Source organism: Dasypus novemcinctus, chromosome 6, assembly GCF_030445035.2.
Source record: "Dasypus novemcinctus isolate mDasNov1 chromosome 6, mDasNov1.1.hap2, whole genome shotgun sequence".
In the NCBI taxonomy this organism is placed as follows: domain Eukaryota; kingdom Metazoa; phylum Chordata; class Mammalia; order Cingulata; family Dasypodidae; genus Dasypus; species Dasypus novemcinctus.
In genome coordinates this window covers 57,036,789-57,064,522 of record NC_080678.1, presented here as the reverse complement: position 1 = coordinate 57,064,522, position 27,734 = coordinate 57,036,789, and the positions used below count along the sequence as shown (strand labels likewise).

The window sequence follows — 27,734 nt, the reverse complement described above, 5'->3', positions numbered from 1 at the left end:
GGCTCTCCTTACAGGGCGCACTCCTTGCGTGTGGGTCCCCTACGTGGGGGACACCCCTGCGTGGCAGGGCACTCCTTGTGCGCATCAGCACTGCGCATGGGCCAGCTCCACACGGGCCAAGGAGGCCCAGGATTTGAACTGCAGACCTCCCATGTGGTAGGCTGACGCCCTATCCATTGGGCCAAGTCCGCTTCCCTACTGCAAGTTCTTTTTATACTAAAACTTTAAGCCCAACCCACCACACTGTTTTTAAAATAAGTAAGCTTTGCTAAGGAGTATCTACTAATGAAGGACTATAAAAGAGTAGAACACAGTATCATTTCAAAAGCTGCATTCTTTTCTTCAGAAAAGCCAGGTGGTCCAACTTGCCATTCTGTACTTTGGTCAGCAATGTCTAAAGCATGATAGTGCTCATTTTATTAGATAAACATGGGTGTTACTGATTTGAAGCATCGTTTAACAAAATTACAATAATTTCTTTCAGATCACAGTAACATAACAATATGCCTTCAGCATATAAAAACCAGCTCATAATAAATGAGAATTTCCCACGTTGAGCAGTTACTTAGAGAACATTCCTATTTTGCATCATAAAACCGATTAAGACAATCAATCTTCATTACTTGAAGGACCATATTCATAGATACTTGCAACAATGTTGAGGGCCTGACATACGTGACTGCCCTAACCCACTGGAAGCCACCAATTCTCTCCAGATACAATTCCCTCTGTTTGAGAACATCAGTCCTCCGTAGGATGTGGGCATACCTTCACTCTCATTGTATGGGTCTCCACCCAATGATATAACCCACTACGACAAAATGAGCACTCACACACTCCCTAGAAGCTTGCCCTGTGTCAGATGTACCCCCTTAAGCATCTTAAACAGGTAACCTTCCTTATTGTATTTTCTAAAGAGTTTTCTCTACATTATAATTTCAACCACATACCCGACAATCTCCTATGTTCAAATGTTCCCCCCCACCTTCTCTCCAATTTCTTGGGCCATCTGACCCTTCCTCCCATCCCTAGCCCCCCTCAAGTCCACAAAGCTCCACCCAAAGGTATCCTTATGCCCCCATCTATCCCTTCCCTGTACAAATACTTACCTCCAGCTTATCACAGATTTCATCCATGTAGGTGTCAGCTCGCAACCTTCCTCTACCCCCCAGCTTCCTTTAAGCCTATCTTCCAGTCTCTAACTCTCTGAGACAGCTTGGTTTACTTATTTCATATCAGAGAGGTCATGTAGTATTTGTCCTTCAATGCCTGGGCTGCTTCACTCAACATAAGGTTCTCAAGATTTATCCATGTTATCACATGTGTTTGTGCTGTATGTGTTCTTATAACTGAGTAATACTCCATTGTATGTATATAACACATTTTATTTATCCATTCATCTGCTGATGGGCATTTCGGTTGATTCCAACTTTTGGCAACAGTGAATAGTGCTGCTATGAACACTGGTGTGCATATATTGGTTTGTGTCCTTGTTTTCAGTTCTACTGGGTATATAGCCAGCAGTGGAATTGCTACTGTCTGGTTTACCGGACTTACCCTGGCCAGATAACAGGGAGGTGAAGAAGGTCAACCACCACACCAGGGAGCCAAGAGTGCCTACAACTGAAAGCAGGAGAATTGCATCCAGCATCCATGTGGAATCTAAGCCCCCTCTTGATATAGATGTGGAGTAGACACAACAATTCTAAGGTCCACAGGATGGAGGAATAGAGTATGGATTAGAGTGGACTTACTGATATTCTACTATGGAACTATTGTGATTAGTAATGGAAGAAACTGTAGCATTGATGTGAAGAAAGTGGCCACAGTAGCTGCTGAGGGTAGAGAGAGGGAAGAAGAGATATGATGTGGGGGCATTTTCAGGACTTGGGAGTTGTCCTGGGTGGTACTGCAGGGACAGATGCTGGGCATTGTATGTCCTACCATGGGTGGACTGGCGAAGAGTGTAAACTACAATGTAAACCACTATCCATGGGGTGCAGCAGTGCTCCAAAATGAATCCACCAAATGCAATGAATGTGCCATGATGATGAAAGAGGTGGTTGATGTGGGAGGAGTGGGGTGAGGAGGGGTGGGGGTATATGGAGACCTCATATTTTTTTAATGTAACATTTATATATATATATATATATATATATATATATATATATATATATATATATATATATATATGTAAAAAAACCTAAGAAACAGAATACTAAAAATTCTCTTCATCCATGATAAATATAATTCTCAAAGAATTACCAAAGACACCACTATTGGAAAAAGCAGAGTACTGAAATCAAAATTTAAATCAGACACAATAAGTAATTTCTTAAAAGTTTAAATATGAATACATAATACACTGTAGAGTATGACTATCTTAAGGGACAAAGAGCTTAAATTTAATCATTTTTTAACCGTCATCTATATGTTTACCATTGGCATCTACACTGGACCACATGTATGTGTTATAAAATGTTACAAACTTTAAGCCATGCAATATATCCCTTCATTTAAAACTTGGAAAGAAAATTTCTTCTCTGAATTTTTAAAAAGCAAATCATTAGAACACTGCTGAAAGACACAAAAGAAGACATAAACAACCAGAAGATATACCATGTTTAGAAGAGAATCAATATAAAAAAAATTTTAATTCTCTTGAAGTTAATTTGTAAACAGAATATGACCCACCCAAAATACTAATATTTGTTTTTTCTTATATAGGATAAATTGATTCTAAAATTCATGCACAAAAATAAACAATCAGGAAAATTTGGGGGTAGGGGACAACAAATAATGTCTAGCTCTACTAGATATTAAAATTTATAGGGGAAGCGGACTTGGCCCAGTGGTTAGGGCGTCCGTCTACCACATGGGAGGTCCGTGGTTCAAACCCAGGGTCTCCTCGACCCATGTGGAGCTGGCCATGCGCGCAAGGAGTGCATGCCACGCAGGGGTGTCCCTGCGTAGGAGAGCCCCACACGCAAGGAGTGCACCCTGTAAGGAGAGCTGCCCAGCATGACAGAAAGTGCAGCCTGCCCAGGAATGGTGCCCGCACATACGGAGAGCTGACACAACAAGATGACGCAACAAAAGGAGACACAGATTCCCGTGCCGCTGACAACAACAGAAGCGGACAAAGAAGAACACGCAGCAGATAGACACAGGCGGGGGGGGGGGGATAAATAAATAAATAAATCTTTAAAAAATAAAATAAAATTTATAAAGCCTCTATTATTAAAACTGTTGTACTGGTGCATAAAGATACTAAAGACCAATGACCTGAATAGAAAGTCCAGAAATAGCTATTAGAATTTAGTATATGATAAAGATGATATCTTTAATTAGTTAAGAAAAAATGGCCTATTCAATAAATGGTATTGGGACAAGTGGGTATCCATCTAGAAATACAGAAGCGGGATTCATACTACATATACTATATCTGGATAAATTCCAAATTTATTGAATATTTAAATGCTAAATATGAAACCATAAAGGATATCTAGCTATTACGTATCTTCTAATAGAATATAATTCGACCTAAGAAGCAGTGTCTTGTCTACCCTTCCCAACAATCTGAAACTGAATCTTATCCAGCCTCTTGATCTAACTACCAATTTTAGAAGAGCAATTGCTCCCAGCTATCAGTATAATTCAGATGGGAAAATTACACACAAACTCAACCTGGTTTCTTCAAGACATAAATGGAAAGAGAAAAAAAAGTAAGAAAAAAGATGACAATGGAGGTAATTATATAGAGACTTATAAGATGTCAACTAACTGCATTGTGTAAACTTTACATGGATCCTATGTCAAAGAAATTAAAAATCAATATTTAGGGAAAAACCGGAAATTTGAACACTGTCTAGATATTGTGATAATAAATTATTGTTAAGTTTTTGTCACATATAATAATGAAATTGAGGTTATGTTAAAAAAAAAAAAGAATCCTTTCAGAGATATGACTTATACATTTATATAGGATGACCAGAATTTGCCATGGGGTTGATTCTGGTTAAAGGAAAGTAGAAAACCACAGAAATACTAGTATCCCTCACTATGAGATCTATTTGGTTTCTTACTTTGAACAGTGACTTCAAATAGTGAGTTTACACTGCAACGACAGATACAAGCTATTATATATCCTGCCATAAACTAAAGAATTAAGTGGGAGAGAGTATAAACTACAATGTAAGTTATAATCCATGCTTAGTGGCAATGCTCCAAATGTATTCATCAATTGTAATGACTATACCACACTAATGAAAGAAGTTGTTAATGTGGGGAGGGGTGGGATGTGTGGAGAGAGGGGCATATGGAAATCCCTTATATTTTTTGTGTGTAACATTTTGTGTAATCTAAGTATCTTTAAAAAAGATACATATTTTTAAAAAATAAAAATAAACTAAAAAATAGTGAGTTTAGATATCAAGTTTAGGGTAATAAAGAATACAATGTTTTCAAATATATTTAGTTACTGAGTTTTGGAAAACCTAGTAGCAAGAACTCAGAGAATATGGAAAATTCCTTTATAACTTTGAGTAGAAAAGGCTTTTTACATTTAGACTCAAAACCCAGAACACATAAAAAGAAAGTAAATAAAGGAAAAACTGGGAAAAATAATTTCAAATCATATCACAGACAAAGGGCAAATCTCCCTAATATATATAGAGTTCCTATAAATTGTAAGAAAAAGAACATTTCAATAGAAAAATGGGCAGAGAATATGAACAGGCATTTCAAAGAAAAAATTTCAAATGATTCCTTTTTAAAATGTTTTTTTTTTGAGGTACTGGAGGCTAGGGAATGAACCCGGAATCTTGTATGTAGGAAGCTGGCACCCAACCATTGAGACACATACACTCCCTCAAGTCATTCTTTTTTTTTTTTAGATTTTATTTTTTATTTATTTATCCTCCCACCTCTCATTGTTTGAGGTTGCTGTCTGCTCTCTGTAGTCATTTGCTGTGAGCTTTCTGTGTCTGCTCGTCTTCTCTTTAGGAGGCACCGGGAACCAAACCTGGAACCTCCCATGTGGGAGAGAGGCACTCAATGCCTTGAGTCACCTTAGATACATGGCTTGTTGTATCTCTCATTGTCTTTCCTCTTTGTGTCTCTTTGTTGCATCATATTGTTGCACCAGCTTGCCTTCTCCTAGAGGTACTGGAAACTGAAACCAGACCTCCCATGTGGAAGGTGGAAGCCTAATCACTTGAGCCATATCTACTTCCCTCAAATGATTCTTAAAAGTAGAGTATTCATTTCATCCTTAAAATTATATTAAAACTATGAGATACCATTTTCTACCTATCATGATGGCAAGGCTATAGGGAAAGAGGTATTTTAATACTGATAGCACACAAATAAATTGGCATGCAAAATTTGGCAATAGCTATGAAAACTATAAATACTCTATTTTTTTTTTTTAAATAATAGAGGTTCCTCTGTCTTCAGATTTTTTTAAGATTTATTTTTTTTAATTTCTCTCCCCTTCCCCCCGCCCCGGCCGTTGTCTGCTGTCTGTGTCCATTCGCTGTGTGTGTGTTCTGTGTCCGCTTGCATTCTTGTCAGCCAGCACTGAGAATCTGTCTCTTTTTTGTTGTGTTATCTTGCTGTGTCAGCTCTCCGTGTGTGTGGTGCTACTACTGGGCAGGCTGTGCTTTCTTCGTGTGGGGTTGCTCTCCTTGCGCATGGGGCACCCCTACACAGGGGACACCCTGTGTGACACGGCGTTCCTTGTACACGGCAGCACTACACATGGGCCAAGTCACCACACAGGCCAGGAGGCCCTGGGTACCAAACCCTGGACCTCCTATATGGTAGGTGGACACTCTATCAGTTGAGTTACATCTGCTTCCCTAAACACTCTATTTCTGATCCAGCAATTACTCTTCTGGAAAATTCAACGTACTATAATTCTGCACATGTGTGAAGAAAATAAATGGGGTGAGGGTGGGGGAATAATATTTTCTAATTTGCTTGTATAGGCATAATGCCAATCTGAAACGATATAGAAGAAATATAGAGGAGGTAGGAAGACTTTTCCTTGTATATTATTTGACATATATAGTCATTGTTGAACCATGCTGACAATAGTCAATTTATCAAAAAACCTTAACAACTATTGAAGATTTTGATTATCATACCTTCTTAAATCTAAATTCCAGCTTCAAAAAATAAGGCAATTATGGTGATGAATGTACAACACTGTGACTATACAAAAAGCAATTGACTGTACACTTTGGATGGATGGTATGGTATATAAAACAATATATTGCAATTAGGCAAAACAAAAAACAAAACCCAAAGAAGACGGCATAAGTCTACACAAAAATAATACTTATATAACCTCAGAACAGTATGAACTATATCAGGACTTTAATTTGTAGATATGAAAAAAAAATCTTAAAAAACCTAAGTAGATTAATTAGTTCACATATACCATAGTTACTGAATTACATGACCAGCCAAGAATTTTGCAGTAATTTAGGTTAAGTTCAAAGCTACATTATTTTCAAGACTTTATGAACATAAACATATTTATAGGATGGGGGGAAAACAATTTTCTACTTACATTTTCATTTTTCAAGATCAGTTTCAGGATTGCTTCTCTCTGTTTTAGAGCCTAAAATGAAGGGCGTTTCCATTTAATATGATTTTAAAGAATAAGGATCAACTAGTTTTCCAAGTATTTCTTCTCTCTCTTATGAACTATCTGATAATATCTCCAGGAAATGACATAAACTCTGATAGAGGTCATGGAAACTACTGGCTAAAGCAAGATCTGGATTCTAGACTCTACAGTAATCATCAGTGGCTCTCCTAACTAATTAGGTCTTCTTAATCTTTATCTCCAGTGGTTAGCATAATGTCTGGGAAACAGCATGTCCTTAAATGTTTATTGAGTGAGTAAACGAACATCTAGGACTGTAATGTCTTTACTCTATAGCTCTGCAAATCTCCCTTTTTTCATTTCGTTTCTGACTTCAAAAGGAAACAAGAAACAACAGAAAAATAACCATATGAAGTATTGAGTATATATATATTTTTCACCAAAAAGAATGGTGGAGGGGGGGGTATAAAAGTCCAGTTTCTATAAGAGAAGACATTTTAACAAATTTGATGAAGCCTGTGACAATGCATTTTGATAACTCACACAATTAATATATATTAAACTTATAATTTTGATAAAGGCTACTTTCCATACTTAGTATACATGTATACTAGGTAGGATTTATTGTACTACAAAAAAGATTCGTTTTCTATTGTACTATAAGCAGTGACTATCAGTAATCTTTGTCTTCAGAACCACTGAGGTAAACTAAATTTTCTTTCAAAAACTTTTGATGGCTCTGTTTTGCTTACAAAGTAAAATCCAAGTTCTTATGTGAAGCACACAAAGTTCATCTAAAACCTGGTCACAGTCCACCTTTCCAGGTTCATCTCCAACTGTTTTGCTTGGTGTCCTCACTGAGCTATGCCTCAAATACATCATTAAACAGGTACTTCCACATCTTGCCTTTGCTCATTTTGGTAGGAAAGCCCTTGCATTTGTCTGTCAAATTCCCACCATTCTTCAAGGTCCAGCGGAATTTTGTAAATTTCACTGACTCCTTAGACAGAATTATTAGTTTTCATTATCATCTCAGGTTCTCACAGTTCTTTAAACACACCTTTGAAAAGAACATTTTACATTATTTATTTATGTGCCTGCCTCCCATGCTACATCATAGCTCTCTGAGTTCAAGGGGCCATATCTCATTCACTAAAGCCTAGCAGGTAAATGACACATATTAATACTTAAGAAATATTAGTTTTACTAAAAAGTTTTATAGTCTTTTACACTCAGTTAAAAAAATCTCTTCGTTAACATATCAGGCATATTTTCGTACAGTGGTTAAATACATACATGCATTCCCTCAGAGGAACCAGAGAGTGTAGTGTAGCTATAGCAATTAGTTTGATAAAAGTAATTTAAAAGATGTTTTAAAATAAGATTAATAAAAACATAAAGAAGATAATAAATAAATAAATAATTATATCAAGGCCACAACAATCACTCTTAGGAAACCATGTTTACTGCTACAAACTAATCTGATAAGTTATAAAATGTAAATGGGACAAATGATTTTTAGCTAAAGATTGTAAATGGAGCAACAATATTTTTATTTCAAAATCTGCAAGGGAATGACAAACTAAAAAGTTTGTCTACATGACTACACATTAACATGCATCTTTTACTAAAGCCTGGTTTTTCTCTTCATCAATCTGAAGGCAGAAAAAAAACAAGATTTGAGAATTCTGTGCAAAAATTACAGAGAATCAATAAATTATAATCATCTACTTGAGAGAACAGCTTAACTTAAAACAAAACTGCTAAAAAGAAGGGAGTACTGGTTCAACAACACCAAGCATTCATGTTCTTAAACTGAGGTACAATGATATCTTAGCTACAGGTTATTCATTAATCCTGTCAGAGGGAAGCACAGTTTATAACTGCCAATAATTAATCAAATAATCCCAGCTGTTCTTCATGTCATGTCTTCAGAATAGAACAATTCTTTAAACTCATTTTCCCAATTTTCCTCTATGCTAAACCAAAACTATAATTTAGATTTTCTTCTGTACTTTCCATATTATAACTTGCCATGTCCTAAAGTTAATCACTAAAGTGAGTAGGTAAATTTAAGGGATTTATATCCTTTAAAGAGTTTTAGAGAAGGAAATTAACATTGATTTTAGGAAAGTAAAAAGAAAAAAGAGAGGATATGAGTGAAAAGGACAAAAGAAGCAATTATAAAGGTTCTTCTATTATTCCTTCCCTGCCTGTCATAAAGAGTAAGTCATAGAAAGAAAAAATTATTCTCTTTTTGAAATTTTTACAGATAAAAACAGGTAAAAAGATGAATATTTAACTGTTCATAATATCAACTGGGATCACTTACGGGCTGGTTGATATGGAATCTCGTAGGCATTCTTCTCATTATAGCTGAGTCAAGATCCTGAGGTCGATTAGTGGCTCCCATCACTATGACCTAAATACATAAAGAAAACATGAAGTATTAAATCTACTAATAATGCTCCTTTACTCACTAGGGCTTAGAAAAAAAAAATTAAGTGGCATTTAAATTAAACCTTCTATAAGAAATCTGATTTTAATCTGGCATTACTCAAATCTTTACAGATACAAATTGAATTAATCCCATAAAGATGAGAGCAAAGCTGAAAAGACTAATTCATTTTATCAGGCTTTTGGTGATTAAAAATTTACACTGCTCAGTCACAAGTATCTTTATTGGAAAATTATAAAGATATTTTTAAAAAACTTGTATTTTGCAAAATATTGTTGTTAATAAATGTTAAATCACTAAAAACTATGTTATACTTAGAGTACATAGTTTGGAAGTATATACAGGGGATACTGCAAGTTCTTTAATTGGTAACAACAATAATATTAAAAATAATTTTCCTGGGAAACGGACTTTGGCCCAGTGGTTAGGGCGTCCGTCTACCATATGGGAGGTCCGCGGTTCAAGCCCCGGGCCTCCTTGACCCGTGTGGAGCTGGCCATGCGCAGTGCTGATGCGCGCAAGGAGTGCCGTGCCACGCAAGGGTGTCCCCCGCGTGGGGGAGCCCCACGCGCAAGGAGTGCGCCCGTGAGGAGAGCCGCCCAGCGTGAAAAGAAAGAGCAGCCTGCCCAGGAATGGCGCCGCCCACACTTCCCAAGCCGCTGACGACAACAGAAGCGGACAAAGAAACAAGACGCAGCAAATAGACACCGAGAACAGACAACCAGGGGAGGGGGGAAATTAAATAAATAAATAAATCTTTAAAAAAAAATAATAATAATAATTTTCCTTAAGTATGAGGATTCCGGTAATAATATTTATTATTTCTTTAGATTTCACATCAACATCACATCCCTACAGGAACTGCAGGTGGTATTTTTTCAATATTAAATAAAAGCTCTAGCAGTGAAATTTAAACAAAGGTAACAGTTAAAGCAAACACCAAAATGCTGGGTGGAATTAAAAAAAAAAAGAAAATGCTGGTGGCTCTGCTAACTTCTACATCTATAGCACTTATTTATGAAGGATGTAGAGATTTTTTTTAAAAATCAACTTTAAAAACTACACTGGCTGAGAAGATGGCGGAGTAGGGAGCTCCAGAACTCAGTCTTTTTTTTTTTTTTTTTGCTCTGTGATGTGTTTTACAAGTTAAAAACATAAAAAATCGTGAACAAATGGGGTAAAAAATTTACATCTCACAATATGAACAAAGGACTAATTTCCCCCAAACATAAACAGCTCTTAGAAATTGCTAAAAAGAGCAACAACCCCATAGGAAAATGAAGCAAGGATATGGATAGAGTTCCCAGAACATCAAACACACTTGGCCCATCAACCATCAAAGGGGCTCAACCTCATTCCTAAAATAAATGCATGTTTCTTCAGAGTTTCCTTGAAAATTTCCAGCCAGACTCTTTTTCACTTCCCTTAAAACATCTACTCAGGTGTTAGATTTGTTCATTTACGTGGAATCATACTCCCTTAATCTATCTTCCATCAAATTCAGTTTTTTTAAAATTCAGTTTTGAGGAGCTAGAGAACCTGTCCATTCCTCTTTTACTCTATAACTAAATCACAGCCCATTTATCCACAAGCCTGTTCTGTTTCTGCCCACGAGAGTGTCCTATGCCAGGTAAGCCAAGAAGTGGTTTCAAAGTGGTGCTTTTCAATGTGACTCGTTTTGCCTCTTCAGAGTTGTAAACATGCAGGGGAAATTTTAAGGAGGGTGGAGTAGCTGTGGTGGGGGAAGAGCAATCTGTGAAGGTAGAAGGAAGAAAAGCCGAGTAGCTGGACACAGGTCAGGCAACCCCTGGCTCGGACAGCCTGTGCCTCTCCTGAAGATCCCGGACTTGGCTTCGACCCCAGTTGATTCGGGTCTGGAGACTGGCTATATCTGCAGCCAGCTGCAAGCCCTCACTGAAGCTGGCTTGGGCCTGCCGCAGGATGTGAGGAACCAGGATCCCGAACCAGTTCAGAGGGTCCGGGGGGGCTGCCAAGGGCTCAGGCTCTGGGGTCTTAGCAAGGCCCTTGCGCCTGCGCAGAGCTGCCTCGCAGGGCCCCACCTCCTCTGGGGGCTGGGCGCAGGCTTTCACCACCCGGAACTGCGGGAGTCCGTCCTGGGCTTCGCTGGTGCGGACGCAGACCCGAGGCTCCATGCAGAAGGCGTACTGCAGGGGCCCTACCGACTTGGCACCCATGGCGTAGCGAGCCTTGGAGAGCGAGAGCCAGCCCTCCTCCACGCGGGCGTTCAGCGCCGTGCGCTTCGCCTCCAGCTGCTCCAGGTCCTCCAGCAGCTGCAGCAGCAGCAAGTCCAGCTCCGCCGGCGGATCCTGCCTGGCCATGGCCCCGCGCGCCCAACCTCCTCCGGTGCGCCCAGAACTCAGTCTTTAAACCAAAACATCTATTAAAAAGGTAGGAACTGTCTGAAACAACTATTTTGAAATACTAGAGGCCTAAATACCATTGTACAACATACAAGGAGCTGGAGGAAAAGGTTGATAAATTACAGTAAAGAACAGTAAATTGCTCTCTCTACCCTCACTAGGTCACTGGTAACATAAAGTGACAAAAAACTCTCTCCCCAGAACCAAGGGTGGACAGGATAGATATCCCCACTTTTGATTAGCAACTTCAGATTTCTAGGGTTCCGTCTCTGAGGGCAGCCATTGTTTCAACATGCCCAGACAAAAACACAGCAGCGAAGATTTAAGAATGCTGTGCTTCCTCAGAGCTCTGGGGAACAGTTAGCCAAAGGGCTGAGCTGCATTTGCTGGCCAGGCCAGGAAAGCACAGCTTTGGCAAGCCATTAGAGAGAAGCTCTTGGTGCCCTTCCTGATACCCTCCCCAGGGTACCATGGAGCTAGTCTGCATCCCTTTCACAGGTCCCTGGCCCTGTTCCTGCTGGGAAAGACTGACTAGGAGAAGTCATCTCCCCTGTGCTCTCCTCCCAGAATCAGCCCTCCAGGCAAAAGCAGTTTGAGACAAGGAAAGGAATGGAAAAAACTATATAGGAGAAAAGGCTTGACAGCTTCACCCAAGAGAGGGAGGTCTGTTTCCTTGAGAACTGAGGGAACAATCAAACTCCCTATAAACAGGGAAACTCCAAACACTAAAAAGCAAATGCCGAGGAGGACAAGACACAGGCCCAGAAAGATAGAAAAAACCCTGCATACTGCATTCACCTTGGGCAAAACTCCTCAAAGGAGGGCTGAAACTCAAGAAACTCTGTCTTATCACTAGCTGGTTACAAAATCAAGAAACAGCCATCTCAGGGAATAAATCCCAGAGTTGACATTTTAAAATATTTAAACGTAAAGTATGCAACAAAAGAATACAAAACAAAACAAAACAACCCAGAAAATGGTGGCCCATCCTAAGGAACAGGATTAAAATCCAGAAAACACCAACGAAGGAAACCAGAATGTACACATGCCAAACAAAGATTTAAAAGAATGGTATTAAGATGTTCAATTAAAATGAAGGAAAACACAGAGAAAGAACTAAAGGATATCAGGACAATAATAAATGAGCAATATAAGAATCTTAGTAAAAAGACAGAAATTTTAAAAAGGATCCAAACAGAACTACTGTAGTTGACAACCACAATAACTGAAATGAAAAATTCCCAGGTATTTCAAGAGCAAACGATCTGGTAGAAGAAACAATCAGTAAACTGGAAGACAGGACACATGAAATGAGTCAGACTGAGGAGCAGAGAGAAAAACACTTCTCAAATGTGAAAATGCTCTAAGATTCCTATGGGACATCATCAAGTGTACCAATGTACACATTACGGGCAGGGGTTGGGAGGAGACAGAAAGAGAAGAAAGGGACAGAAGGATTATTCAAAGAAATAATGACAGAGAACTTTGCAAACTTAACAAAGACATGAATACGCACATCCAAGAAGCCCAAAGAACACCAAACAGGATAAACATGAAGAAAAACACACCCCATCATATATGGATCACACCATCATATGCAAAGGACAAGGAGAGAGTTCTGAAAGCTGCAAGGGAAAAGCAACATGTTACATACAAGGGAGTCCCAATTAGATTAATTGCCAATTTCTCATCAGAAACCAAGGAGGCAAGAAAGCAGTGGATTGGAAGCAGATGTAGCTCGAGTGATTGAGTACTTGCTTCCCATGTATGAGTCCTGGGTTCGATCCCTGGTACCCCCTAACAATAAACAAATGAAAAAAATCAACTGTCTTTGGGGAGCAGATGTAGCTCAGTGGTTGAGTACTTGCTTCCCATGTATGAGGTCCTTGGTTCAATCCCTGACACCTCCTTAAAAAAAAAAAAAGCACTGGGCTGAAATACTTGAAGTGCTGAAAGAAAACAAGTGACAGTCAAGAATTCTATATCTAATGATATCTAATGATTTCTTTCAAAAATGAGGGAGAAAGTAAGACATTTTTAGATAAATAAAAGCTGAGAAAGTTCATCACCACAATACCTAGTCTACAAGCAATGCTAAAGGGAGTTCTTTAGACTGAAAGTAAAGGACATTAGACAGTTGTTCAAAGGAGCATAAAGAAATGAAGACCTGTGGCAAAAGTAAACATTTGGGTCATTGTAAATACCAGTATTATTGCAGTGTATTGTTTAGTATGTTACTTACTACTTCTTACTTCCCATAGCACTAAAATGCAGATGCATAAAAAGTAATGAGAAATCTATGGTTGGGGACATAACAATGTACAAAGATATATGGAGTAACACGTACAAAACAAAAAAGGTTGGGGGACAAAGGGGCATGGGAAAAGTATAAAATCCTGCTACTGAAGTTAAGTTGGTATCAAACCAAGTATGACTGTTATATATTTAAGATATTAAATTTTAACCCCATGGTAACCTCAAGGGAAAGAAAAAGAAAAATACATCCAAAAAGAAAAATAGAAGGCACTAAATAAGGCACAACACAGAAAGTGCAAATAAATATAAAAGAAGGCATTAACGAAAGTGAGGGACAAAAAAGGTATAAGATTTACAAAAGACAAAATAGCAAAATGGCAGAAGAAAGTCCAGTATTATCAGTTGTGACCTGAAATGTTAATGGATTAAACTCTCAAGTTAAAAGGCAGAGACTGGCAGAATGGATTAAAAGTGTGACCCAACTAAATATATTATCTGCAGGAGACTTACCTTAAAGTCAACATACATGTATGGTGAGGGTGAAAGGATGAAAAAAATATATACCATGAAAGTAATAACCAAAAGAGATTTGTGGGGAAAAATACAAAATAAAAAAAAAAGAGATCTGGAGTAGCTATACTAATATCATACAAAATAGACTTTAAGTCAAAAATAGTTACAAGGGAAAAAGACAGTCATTATATACTAATAAAGAATATATAATTATAAATACATATGCACACAAAAGCAGAGTCTCAAAATATCTGATGCAAATACTGATAGATTTGAAGGTAGAAACTGATGGTTCTACATTAATAATAGGAGACTTTAACGTACCACTTTCAATAACGTAAAACATTTAGCCAGAAGATCAGTAAGAAAAAACAGGTCTTGAATAATACTCTAAAACAACTAGACCTATCTGACATATATAGAACACCTGATCCAACAACAAAAGAATACATTCTTCTCAAGTGAATGAACATGGGTCATTCTCTCAGACTGACGAAATGTCAGATAACAAAAACTAGTCTCAACAAATCAATCATATAATGTACATTCTCCGACAAAAGAATGAAGCTAGAAGTCAAAAACACAGCAAGAAAGGGCAAATTCACAAATATATGTATATTAAACTACATACTCTTAAACACCAATGGGTTAAAGAGGAAATCAAGCAAAATTAGGAAATATCTTGAGGCAAATGACAACAAAAATACAACATACCGAAATTTATGGGATGCAGCAAAGGCAGTGCTGAGGAAAATTTATAGTTCTAAATGCCTGCATTAAAGAGAAGACTTAAAATGAGAGACCCAGCGCAAAACTGGAAGAAGTAGAAAAATTAAAGCCAACTAAACCCAAAATGAACAGAAAGAAGGAACTAACAAAGATTAGAACAGAAATAAATGGAATAGAAAAAAAAACAACCAAAACAATATAGAACCAACAAAACAAAAAGTTGGTTATTTGAAAAGATCAATGAAAACTGACAACCCTTTGAAATAACTAAAATCAGAAATGAAAAGGGTACCATAATGACCAAAACCACTTAAACAAAATTACATAACCTATATGAAAGGGACAAAGAAGACTCAAGAAATAGAAGCTCTCAACAAACCCATTACTAGTAAAGAGACTGAATCAGTAATCAAAAACATCCCAACCAAGAAAAGCCGGGGGCCAGAGGGCTTCAAAGGGTGAATTCTATGAAACATTCCAAGAAGACTTAACGCCACTTTGCTCAAACTCTTCCACAAAATTGAAGAGGGAATACTCCCTAACTTAAGAATAGAAATCCACAGACCAATATCTCTTAAGAACATAGATGCAAAAATCCTCAACAACGAGCAAAATGAATCTGACAGCATATTAAAAGAATTATACACCATGATCAACTGGGATTTATCCCAGGTATGCAAGTTTATCCAACATAAGAAAATCAAGGGAGCAGATGTGACTCAAGTGGTTGAGTGCCTGCTTCCCACATGGGATGTCCCAGGTTTGGTTCCCAGTACCTCCAAAAAAAAAAAAACAAAAACAAAAAAATAAAAAAAACACAACAACAAGCAAAACAAATGAAAAAGTCAACTCAAGGAAGCCAGTGTAGCTCAGTGGTTGAATGCCGGCTTACCACATGAGGTCCTGGGTTCAATCCCCAGCCCAGAACCATTTCTTGATAAAAACACTTAGAATACCAGGAATAGAGGAAATTGCTGCTACATGATAAAGTGCATATATGTAAAGCCCACTGCTAACATCCTACTTAATGGTCAAAGTCTTAAAGCTTTTCCTTTAAGATCAGAACAAGGATGCCCACTGTTATTCAACATTGTACTGGAAGTTACTGCCAGTGCAATTATGCAAAAATAATAATAATAAAAGGAATGTAAACTGGAAAGGAAGAAGTAAAACTTTTTATTTGCAGATGATATGATCCTATATACAGAAAATCTCCCAAAATCCATGACAAAACTCTAGAGCTAATAAACGAATTCAGCAAAGTGACAGGGTACAAGATCAACAAACAAATAACAGAAGTGTTTCTATACAGAAACAATGAACAATCAGAAGAAGAAATCAAGAAAAAAAATTTCATTCACAATAGCAACTAAATGAATCACATATCTAGGAATAAATCTAACTAAAGATATAAAGGACACAAAAAACTACAAAATAATGCTAAAAGAAATCAAAGATGACCAAAATAAAAGGAAGGATCTTCTGTGTTTATGAATTAGAAGACTGAATTTCATTAAGATGTCCATACTGGGAAGTACATGTGGCTCAGGCAACTGGGCTCCCACCCAATACATGGGAGGTCGCTGGTTCGGATCCTGGGACCTCCTAAAGAAGACAGTGAACTAGCGAAATGGACAGGCATGGCAAGCTGACACAATAAGAGACACAAGAAGAAAAAACATAATGAGAGACACAACAAAGCAGGGAGCAGAGGCTCCTGGTGCCTCCTAAAGAAGACAGCGAGCTGACACAAGATGATGCAACAAGAGACATGGGGAGGAAAAACAGAATGAGAGACACAACAAAGCAGAGAGCGGAGGTGGCTAAAGCCATTACACAGTTCCCTCCCACATCAGAGGTCCTGGTTTTGGCTCCTGGTGCCTCCTAATGAAACAAGGAAGATGAACAGACACAGCAAATGAAAAACACGGGGATGGGGAGAAATAAATAATAAATCTTAAAAAAAAAAAATGTCAATACTATTGAAAGCAAATTATAGATTCAATTCAAATCCAGTGAAAAGTCCAAAAATTTTGCAGAAATGGAAAAGTCAATCATAAAATTTATATGGAAGATAAAGGGGCCCCGAATACCTAAAGCCATCTTGGAAAAGAAGAATGAAGTTGGAGGAGTCATACTTCCTGGTCTCAGAATTTATTGCAAAGCTACAGTAATCAAAACAGCATGGTACTGGGGAGAGAATGTCGTTCAAGTGGTTGAGTGCCTGCCTGTCACGTACAAGGTCCTGGGTTCGATCTCCAGTTACCTCCTAAAAAACAAAAACCAAAAAATAGCATGATACTGACGCAAGGAAAGATACATAAACCAATGAAATTAAAGCCAACTGATTTTTTGTTCCCCCTCCTGAGATGGCTTCCTTGTTTGTTTGCTTGTTGTTTTTGGCTCATTGTCTTGTCTGTTTTTTCTTAAGGAAGAACCAGGAACCGCACCCAGGACTTCCGATGTGGAAGGTGGGCGCTCAATTGTGTGAGCCACATCCACTCCCAAGGGCAACTGATTTTTGACAAGGGGGCAAAGACTACTCAATTGGGAAAGAATAGTCTCTTTAACAAATGGTGCTAGGAAAACTGGCTTTCCATTTTTAAAAAAAGAAGTATCCCTATACCTATCAACTTATACAAAAAAAATCAACTCAAAATGTCATAAAAACCTAAATACAAGATAATTATCAAAATCCTGTGTTAGGCAATGGTTTCTTACACCCAAAGCACAAGCAATCAAAGAAAAAATAGATAAATGGGAGCTCATCAAAATTAAAAACTTTTGTGCCTCACAGGACTTTCTCCTGATAGTAAAGCCACAACATACACAAAAGGAAAAAGTATTTGACAACCACATATTTGATAAAGGCTTAATATCCAGAATATATAAAGAAATCCTTCAACTTAACGAAAAGATATGCAATGCAATTTAAAAATGGGCAAAAGATTTGAAAAGACATTTCTCCAAAGAAGATATATTAAGGCTAGAAAGTACAATGAAAGATGCCCAACATCATTAGTCATCAGGGAAATGCAAATCAAAAATACAAGATACCATTTCACACCTACTAGAATGGCTCCTAATTAAAAAAAGGAAAGTAACAAGTGTTTAAGAGGATGCAGAGAAATAGCAACACTCATGCATTGCTGGTGGCAACATAAAATGGTACAGCTCCTGTGGAAGACAGTTTGGCAGTTCACCAGAAAGCTAAGTATAAAACCTCCTATAATCCAGCAATCCCACTACAGGTATATACCCAAAAGACGTGAAAGCAGGGGCAAGACGATGTTCACAGTGGTATCATTCACAATTGCCAAAATATCGAAGCAGCCCAAGTGTCCATCAAATGATGAAAGGATAAATAAAATGTGATATATACATAAAATGGAGTATTACTTAGCCGTAAAAAAAGCATGAAGTCCTCATATACACCACATTGATAAACACTGAAAAATCTTATTGAGTGAAATAAGTCAAACACAAAAGAATATTGTACAATCTCACTGATTACAGGTTTCCAGGGGACAGGGCAAGGACAGAGAATGAAGTTAAAGATTAAAATGTACAGATTCCTATTCGGAAGGATGAACATGTTTGGTAATGGATGGTGGTAATAATAGCACTATGTTGTGAACACAAGAGCACTGAAAAAATATAAATACAAATGTAAATAAAAGGGGGAAATGTCAGATTGTATTTTAACAGACTAAAAAGAAGAAAAAAAAAAACAAAACCATAGATCTATACTACACAAACAGTGAACCCTAAGTTATACCATGGGTTATGTTAAGTAGTACAATTTTAAAAATATGCTATCATCAACTGTAACAAATGTTCTAAACTAATGCACCATGTTAACAATAGGGTGGTATATGGAATTCCTGCATGATTATTCTGTAAATCTACAACTTCTCTAATAAAGAAAAAAAAAAAAAAAAAAAAAAAACCCTACACCACTAAAGATAATAATATATGAAACAAGTTTCTGAAGGGCTTCAATATTCCATTTCTGTCAATATTCTAGCATAGCCCAGTAAAAGCACACATCTACTATACAAATTAAATTTGATATTCTAAGGAACCGAAAATTTCTTAAACTATTTTATTTTGACCTTAGAGATGTTAAGATTTCTGAAATAGTCTTAACTCCAGAATAAGTTAACTCCGGAATATGTTAAAATAACCACCAAATTTTAGATTCTACTTGCACTATGTATCTTTAATGACATTCAAGAGCCTCAGTCAAATTACTTTCAATCAACTGTGAGATGTTGCCACCCAGAGGGAAGAATTACAAATACAAACCTAAATTTGAAAAATGCAACATAATGCAATTTTTGTATTTAGGTTAGGTAAGTGGTCCTAAAACCAAAACATTAATGCCCTACCTATTTTTCTTTATTGCCTTTCTACAATTCTATATAATTAACAATGAAAGAAAAACTTTGTCAAATGTAAAACAAGCAAGCCCTAAAAGGCACAGTGGCTGAGACAGTACCTGGAAAAAACTCAAAATTGGCTACATTTTTATAAATATTCTAGGTAAGCAAACAGCCTAAAACAGAAAAAGTAAACTAAAAACAGAATGGAAGACAGAATGCTAGAAATACGATGAAAGAATCCAAATATATCTAGTCCAACATACTAAAATGAGTGAACATGCATAGGCTAATAATCATGATGAAAAAGTAAAAGTGATTGAAACCACTTGGGGTTTTGCTTTAAAGAAGCAAATTTTAACAAGTATTTTTAACAGACAAAAACAAATAATATTACACATCTATCATTTCTATTAATTCTATTTACACATTTAATTCTATTTAGAGCAAATAAGCTAAAATTTAAAATGGGAACAACAGTATTTAGTATTTAAGTAGCAAAATTAACTCACTTTTTATGTATTAGTTGCTGTATTAAAACTTTTTATAAATCTTTAAAACAAAATAAACTATCATTTTTCATTTAAAATAATCAGATCTAAATTTATGCCTCAAAGCTCTGACAATGAATACCCTAAAAAGATATCGTTTATGTCTCGTATTTCTCAAGATGAAAGCTATGTCACTGGTTACTCAGGTTTCCAGTAGTGTTGATGGATTATCTGGGCCAGTCACTATGTATGTTTCCTTTGTGACCATATCATACTTACAAGAAAGTTAGGTGTGGTACTGGGCTCCATTCACAATTTTGGAACAAGCAATTTTAGAGCAAAGCTATTAGAGTCACATGAAAGAATATATCTAAAATTTGAATATAATAGTATGAATTTTAACCCCTTAAAAAAAAACATAAGAGGCAAAAAGGAAAGCTTACAGGATTTAATAAAAAAGCAACATCTTCATTTGCTCCCTCAAATAAAAATTTGCGATAATGAAAACAGTAATTGCTATTAGTATAATAAGGAATTATGTTTCTGAAAATTCATTTCTAATTTGTATCGTTTTCAGAATCATACTGTGGGGCTCTGGATCAAGTGGCTTCAGAGTATACTTCATCCAACTGTCTCTTTCCTCTGCTGAAAACAGTCAAACATTTATAAATATTTTTAAAGATTTATTTATCAATCCCCCTGGCTCCCCATTGCCCCCATTGTTTGCTCTCTCTGTCCATCTGCTGTGCATTCTTCTGTGGCTGCTATGTCTTCTCTTTAGGCAGCACTGGGAACTGATCCTGGGACCTTCCAAGAGTGGGAAAGAGGCACTCAACTCTTGCCCCACTTCAGCTCCCTGGTCTGCTGCATCTCTTATTGTTTCTCCTCTGTGTCTCTTTTTGTTGTGTCATCTTGCTGTGCCAGCTCTCCGCTTGGACCAGCTTGCCACTTAAGCCAGCTTACTGCACAGGCCAGCTTGCCTTCACCAGGAGGGCCTAGGAATCGAACCCTGGACCTCTTATATGGCAGAAGGGAGCCCAATTGCTTGAGCCACATCAGCTTCCCTACATTTTAATTTTTTATAGAGTATAATATTAAAACATTTTCTCTTACCTAAGCTAACTATCCAACTTTGTAAGTGCTTTAAATAGCATTTCTTAGGAGGATACTTAGTTTTTTGCAACCTGTAAATTATTTTCACTGATTAAATTTATCAGAATCAATTATTACTAGGAAATGTTTCTATTAATGTCACCTAATTTTATCTATGCTGTGCTTTCTTCTTTAACCATTCAGCAAAAGCTCAAGGCAATTTTCTCTTATAATGAAACTACACATTCATAAAGGTGATGTGGAAAAGGACATGTGGCTTAACATTCTTCATAAGAATGATGTGGTTTAGACTTATTTATGACAATATGGTGAGCTTAAGAGATTCTTAAGCCCCCTGAACACGAAACATCTAAAATATTAACAAGTAAATTAATCAATAATTCTACAAAAAATGCAAATGAATTAAGCTAAGGCCAGTAATGAAGCCTATACATGAATCCAGGGATGGAAGATAATCACATACCATCTAGATATGCACAGATCCCAGAGAGTAGGATAAGCACTGGAGGCTTCCAGACCAGAGAGCCTCATGAGACACCACCCTACATAATGCCAGGACTCATGAAGTATTATATCCTGAGAAAAAGGGTGAAATATTAGAAGACCTTTTCAGGAGAGGCAGGTCTTGGCTCCTGGACACACACACACACACACACACACACACACACACACACACACAAAATCATGAAATCCCTGACAGTTCATGGTTCACTGCCAGCCAAAATGGATCTCAGGTGTAAATTTACCTACTGCAATGGGGGAGGAGGGGAATCTGGCAGAAAGCAAATGCAAAATCTCCCCAGAGCCAATTCTGAACATGTGCATGATTGTTTTATAAGTTTACAACTTCTGTCATAAAAAATGTATTTAAAAAATAATAATTGGGTGGGTTGGGGGGAAAATACACCAAATGTAAGATAAGAACTATAAACAGTAGTACGATTTGACAATATTCTTTCATAATCTGTAACAAACATCTCAAAACAATGCAAGGTATTGGTGGCAGGCTGATGTATGGGACCCCTGTATGATGTTATGCATGTTTGCTTTGTAAGTTCACAACTTTTACTATACATTTATTGTTTATATATGTTCATATATAAATGATATAAAGATAATAACGGGGGATTGGAAAAAAACACTTTGTTTAGGAGTGGTATTTTGACAATGCTCTTTAATCATTAGTTAAAAAGGTTTAACAACAATGTAAGGTGTTAGTGGTAGGATGAGGTGTAAGAGTCCTGTATGATGTTATATATGTTTGTTTTGTAAGTTCACAACTATTACTGTATACTTATTGTTTATGTATATTTATGAATGAGTGATATACTTCAATAAATTTTTTAAAAAATCTCCCCAGAGCAAGTGACCTTCAATCTAGGCTCCAAATAATTCACACACAGTTTTACCAAAGTTTTCTCACGAAATCATAAAGCACAAAGAGACAGCCACCCTAAACTTGAAAGAGCAAACCACAGAATCAGATGTACAAAGATTCATATATTGGAATTATTGAATATAGACTATAAAATTGTTATGTTTACACATTTAAATAAACAACAAATCACAATACCACACAGTAAATACTAATAGCATAGTAAATATATGCTAAGCACTGTTAAAACTACTTTTCTCATATGAATTCCTTACAAACCCAAAATTCTAAGGTAGATATCATCCTTCCCTTTTTAGAGATATTATTGTCTATATACAGATATAGAGTGACTATATAATTTGGTCAGGGGCACACAGCTAGTTGATGCCAAGGCTCTGGTTGTTCTCATCCAATTGGAAACATGAATGACAAGCAAGAGGCCAACAAAAACTTCCTGGGAGACTTGAAAATAAATCTAACAAAATTTTGAGGACTGAAAGGCATAATAATTGAAATAATAAATTTAATGAAAGACCTAAATAGCAGAAGATATTCAAATGACCCTTGAATTATCAAATTGGAAGGAAGAGGTAAAGAAATGATGCAGAATGTAGCACAGGGACAGAAATTAGAAAAGTTAAAAGACATGAAATATAAAGACGTTCCAGCATACATCCAATTGGCATTCCAGAAGGCTATAATATGGAGAAGCAATATTTGAAGAAATGTTTGAATTTTTAAGATATGTTCAAAGATGTGATTCTAAATATATATGCCAAACCAAGGAAACTTTGTTTTGAATTTAGCCTTACAGGAAAAAGAGACAAAACCCAGGACAGAAGAATGTCCTGCATAAAACTGGGATTGTAAAGGAAGGGATACTACTTAATCTAAGGGAGAACTAATGCTAGCATGTTCCCTCTTGTCATCACCAAAGGTCTGTAAAGAAAATTTCCTGTCTTGAATTGTGGTGTAAGGGATCTCCTCTGAAAATTTATAGACTCTTATCAGCTCTATAAGTGTTTAGCCCAAATCTACATGACTTCAAGTCAAGAATTTAAATTGGTCCCGGCTTGGTTGTGCTCTCAGTATCTCCTTTAGCACAAACAAACACAAATTACCTAGAGAAATCTCTTTTCAACCCAGGTCTCAAAGAATTTCCTATCTCAGAAAACCGATATTGATAAGAGGAGCAAAGAACCACCACAGTACACAGAAATAGAAGATTTGAAAAATATACCTAACAATCTTGATCAAGTGAAAACATATACAATGCACACAACTAGAGAATATACATGATTAAAGTGCACATAGATCACTTATAAAACAAACTACCCATACTAAAACTGTTACATGTTAACAAAATAACATGAAGGAAAAATCTACAGAAAACCTATATTCTACAAAAGAGAAAAAGGTAGTGAGAAGACGTGACTTTGTTTAATATTTGGCGGCTATAGTCATAGCTGCTTTTGCTTTCAATTGATAATCCAGCCCTATACAAATAATGGGAAAAGGGAAGAATATTTTAATAGCTTTTTCAGATAACTGTAGATATTTTTCTTTGACAAAACAAAATGCAAGTAGTAGGTTCGTGAAAGAATAGATGGGAATGTGTACTCTCAAACCATATCAATAAATTTTTCAAATGCTGTTAGATTGGACTTGCACCTTGAATGGATCTCTAACCAAGCATGATTTTGTAACATCATATATTAGTCATGTGGAAAATACTACTTCATTAAGTTATGCGGATCTTTCAAATGTTGACATGTTTCATTAAACAAATTTTTAATCACATTTTAAAATATCAACACTAGTCTCATCAGGAAAGTCTTTTAAGAACTAGGATGCTTTCAATTAATGGAAGCAGGTACAGTTTTCCAAAATTCTATTTCTCACTTAAAAGTTCAAATTTTATTATTGCCAACAAATACTGTTGACTGGTTTCCTTGAAGTGATAAGCTCACTTTGTATAATTTCACGAAATTGCCAAAAAGCAAATTCTTTGATAATATAGTTTTTTTATGTAGTTGTTTTCTAAAAGTAAAAAGGGTGTTGTTACACATAAAAAATGGCTAGTTCAGCTCACAATACCAAAAAAAAGCAAGTCCTTTTCCTCAGAACAATCAGCACATTTTAAAATGCAGCAGAGTGGCTCAATCAGTGGGGCTCCCATCTAGCATATGGGAGGCCCTGGGTTCGTGTCCCAGGGCCTCCTTGTGAAGGCAGGCTCACTTGTACACAGCAGAGGGCCGCCTGGCGGCAGAAGCCGCAGAGAGCTGACTCAGCAAGGTGACCCAACAAAGAAGGGAGACAAGCGAGAACAGAGAAGAGTGCACAGCGAATGGACACAGAGAGCAGACAGCAAATGAGTTGCAAGGGGGGAGGGGAAATAAGCAAAAATACAGACACAGAAGAACGCACAACTAATGGACACGGAGAGCAAACGGCGTGCAAAAAAAGCCGAAAGGGGAGGGTGATTTAAAAAAAAAAATGCAGCACAAATGCTTTAGGTGTATCTTATTACATTTCAGGAGGTACTGGGGATTGAACCCAGGACCCTGTACATGGGAAGTAGACACTCAACCACTGAGCTACATCTGCTCCCCAACAAGAGTTTGTTTGGTTTTGTTTGTTTGTTTTTAGGAAGTACCAGGGATTGAACCCAGGACCTCATATGTGGGAAGCAGGCACTCAACCATTTGAGCTACATCTGCTCCCCCCATTACATTTTTTTTTAAAAAGACCTTTACTGTGAAATTGTAAAATAAAATAGAAAACAGACTGAAAGAAATTACAAATTTTAAGAGACTGTAAGGCCAGGTTAGATTTAATATAATCAATTATAAGAAATAATATAACAACACACATTTATAAAGGTAATAATTCAAATATAGAAATTAATTATAACATAATTCTAATTTTTATATTACAGCTCTATTGGACATTATAATCTTTAGAATGAAATAAGTTATTGGTTATTTAATTTCCAACTAGGCCATTTTTTTTCTGGATAATCAAATTCCTAACTTGGGAATTCTTCACATCTTATTGGAATGAGTTACCGGAGATAACAATATGCCAACTCATAATTTTATGAAGTAGAAAAACTCAAAATCTTTTTCAACAGTAGTCATGCCAAATCATTATCGATCCAGATGCATTATTTTAATTAATGAGTATGCATAAGAAAGGGTTAAAGAAAAGTGAAGTACCCAAAAATATATCTCTTAGTGTTTAAGGTGTAACACAGAGGCATTCTGGGGACTTGGGAATTGTCCTGAATGATATAACAATGACAGACACAGGCCATTATAAATCTTGCCATACCCTACAGAATTGGTTAGGAGAGAGAGTAAAACTACAATGTAAACTTTAATCCATGCTTAGTGGCAATGCTCCAAAATGTGTTCATCAATTGCAACGAATGTACCTCACTAATGAAGAATGTTGTTAATGTGGGAAAATGTGGGAGGTGTGGGGAGCAGGACATATGGGAATTTCCTATATTTTTTTATGTGACATTTTATATAATCTAAGTATCTTTAAAAATAAATAAATTTTCAAAAAGTATTTATTCTGTATGAAGAAACTTATAGAATATTGATCACACAAACAATTTGCTAGCTGTACTGAGTAATTAGTATTCATATACTGTAATACTGTTGTTTTACATTTATCTGATCTACTCCAGTTCCTTCTGGTTACTATCTGCATGGAATACCTTTTCCCAACCCTTCACTTTTTTTTTTAAACAAATCAATTTTACTAATACATATTAATAAGGCATACAATTCTCCAATCAGTGGTATTTAGTATTTCACATAGTTGAAATTAAGATATACACTTTTAAATAACCTATGAACCCAAAAGAAAAACCCTTAAGAAAAATTAGAAAATGTTTAGAATTGAATAAAAAAGACAATAATATCAAAACTTATTAATAGCTTTAAATTCTTATTAGAATGATGAAGATTAACGTACTCAATATTGAGCACAAGCTATAAAATCAACAAGACAGTAGCCTCCAAGAAAATAAAAAGGAAGGCAACAATAAAGAACTGGGTAAAAAGATAGATGGGGGAAAGCTACAGAGCAAGGATCAAAGCCAAGAATTTATTCTTTACAAAAACTAGCATAAACTGACAAATGTGTGGCAAACTGATAATGAAAAACAATGAGCAAAAGAACTTTTGTAAAAAAAGCATAAATAACCCCAAATTTTCTATTAAAAACAACAAAAGATTAAGGCAGATTCCATCCAAATACCTGACAGCTATGATCAGTATCCAAGCCATCCCAGAGACTCATAAACTGAGCTTTCATCATGGCTGTAGCTTCATGATCAGAACTTGAACGGTTTCGCAGAAAGGAGTCTAGAAGGAAAAAAGTCTTAACCTTAGAATAACCTCCTTATATAATTTGAAATAATTTAATCAAAAGTGACAAATTTATGAAAGAATATAAGGAAAAGAGTTTACCTAATTATGACTTCTTAGACATTATTCTGATATCCTGTAATAATTTTGGTAAATATTTGGGCAAATTAAAAGATAACCAATTCACATCCTTCATTTCTTTTCTAAAATATACATTAATGGGAGCAGATGTGGCTCAAGCAGTTGAGCGCATGCTTCCCACATGGGAGGTCATGGGTTCAGCTCCTAGTGACTCCTAAAAACAACAACAAAAAATAAACAAGCAAGCAAACAAACAAAAAAACTTACTCAGGGGAGCTGATGAGGCTCAGTGGTTGAGCACCAGCTTCCCACAATGAGGTCCCAGGTTCAATCCCTGGCCCCGTTACTAAAAAAAAAAAAAAATTCATGCCAGCATATAAGAAATAAAGGATCTGGTACCAAAAGACTGGGAAATGATCAAGCAGAGTTTTGAAGTGAAAGCCTGTGAGCTCTGGCCCCAACTTTCCATGTTACCTAAACCCTATGTGCTCTTAATTCTGGAGTCACATCTTTTTTGCTCACACACTTTCTGGGTAATTAACAATAACAACATGGAAAAATACCTAAAACACTACTAAATGGAAAAACGTAGGATAGAAAATGGTTTATGTAGCATAGTCTCAAAAACAGTAAAAAACATACATGCTAGCCTGCTCATGCATATATATTTTATAAGGTATAAACAACTTTAAGGAAATATACCAAAATGCTAATAACTTCGGTTATTTTTCAGTGATGGACTTAAGGACAATTTTATTTTCACTTTAAATTATTTTCTGTCTTCCAAATTATCTGCAATAAACATGAAATGCTTTTAAAAAGGAGGAAAACATTTTCTTTCTAGAACATCTAAAGTCTGAAAGGTGGTACATCCTAAGAATGGGAAAAAGACAGTTAAAAAACCTTGGGTTCTCTAGTACAATCACAATTTCAAGTGTTTTGTCCTATATACCTATA

At 36.4% G+C, this 27,734-nt stretch overlaps 1 protein-coding gene and 1 pseudogene across 4 annotated transcripts in view; both read right to left on the bottom strand.

Moving 5' to 3' along the window:
• The window catches only part of ATAD1 (ATPase family AAA domain containing 1), a 139,857-nt gene that overhangs the window by 44,654 nt on the left and 67,469 nt on the right, over positions 1 to 27,734 (bottom strand). For 3 of the 4 annotated variants that reach the window (XM_058298844.2, XM_004464527.4, XM_004464526.5), the window contains exons 6-8: positions 26,587 to 26,693; positions 8,949 to 9,038; positions 6,578 to 6,628 (exon numbers count right to left, since the gene is read on the bottom strand). In XM_058298844.2, the coding sequence (XP_058154827.1) occupies positions 6,578 to 6,628; positions 8,949 to 9,038; positions 26,587 to 26,693 (248 nt within the window). Of the gene's footprint in view, positions 1 to 6,577; positions 6,629 to 8,948; positions 9,039 to 16,988; positions 17,223 to 26,586; positions 26,694 to 27,734 lie in introns of those variants that run through there. The other variant, XM_071215792.1, reaches the window with a different exon arrangement.
• LOC111765603 (coiled-coil domain-containing protein 115 pseudogene) lies at positions 10,050 to 15,901 on the bottom strand (annotated as a pseudogene).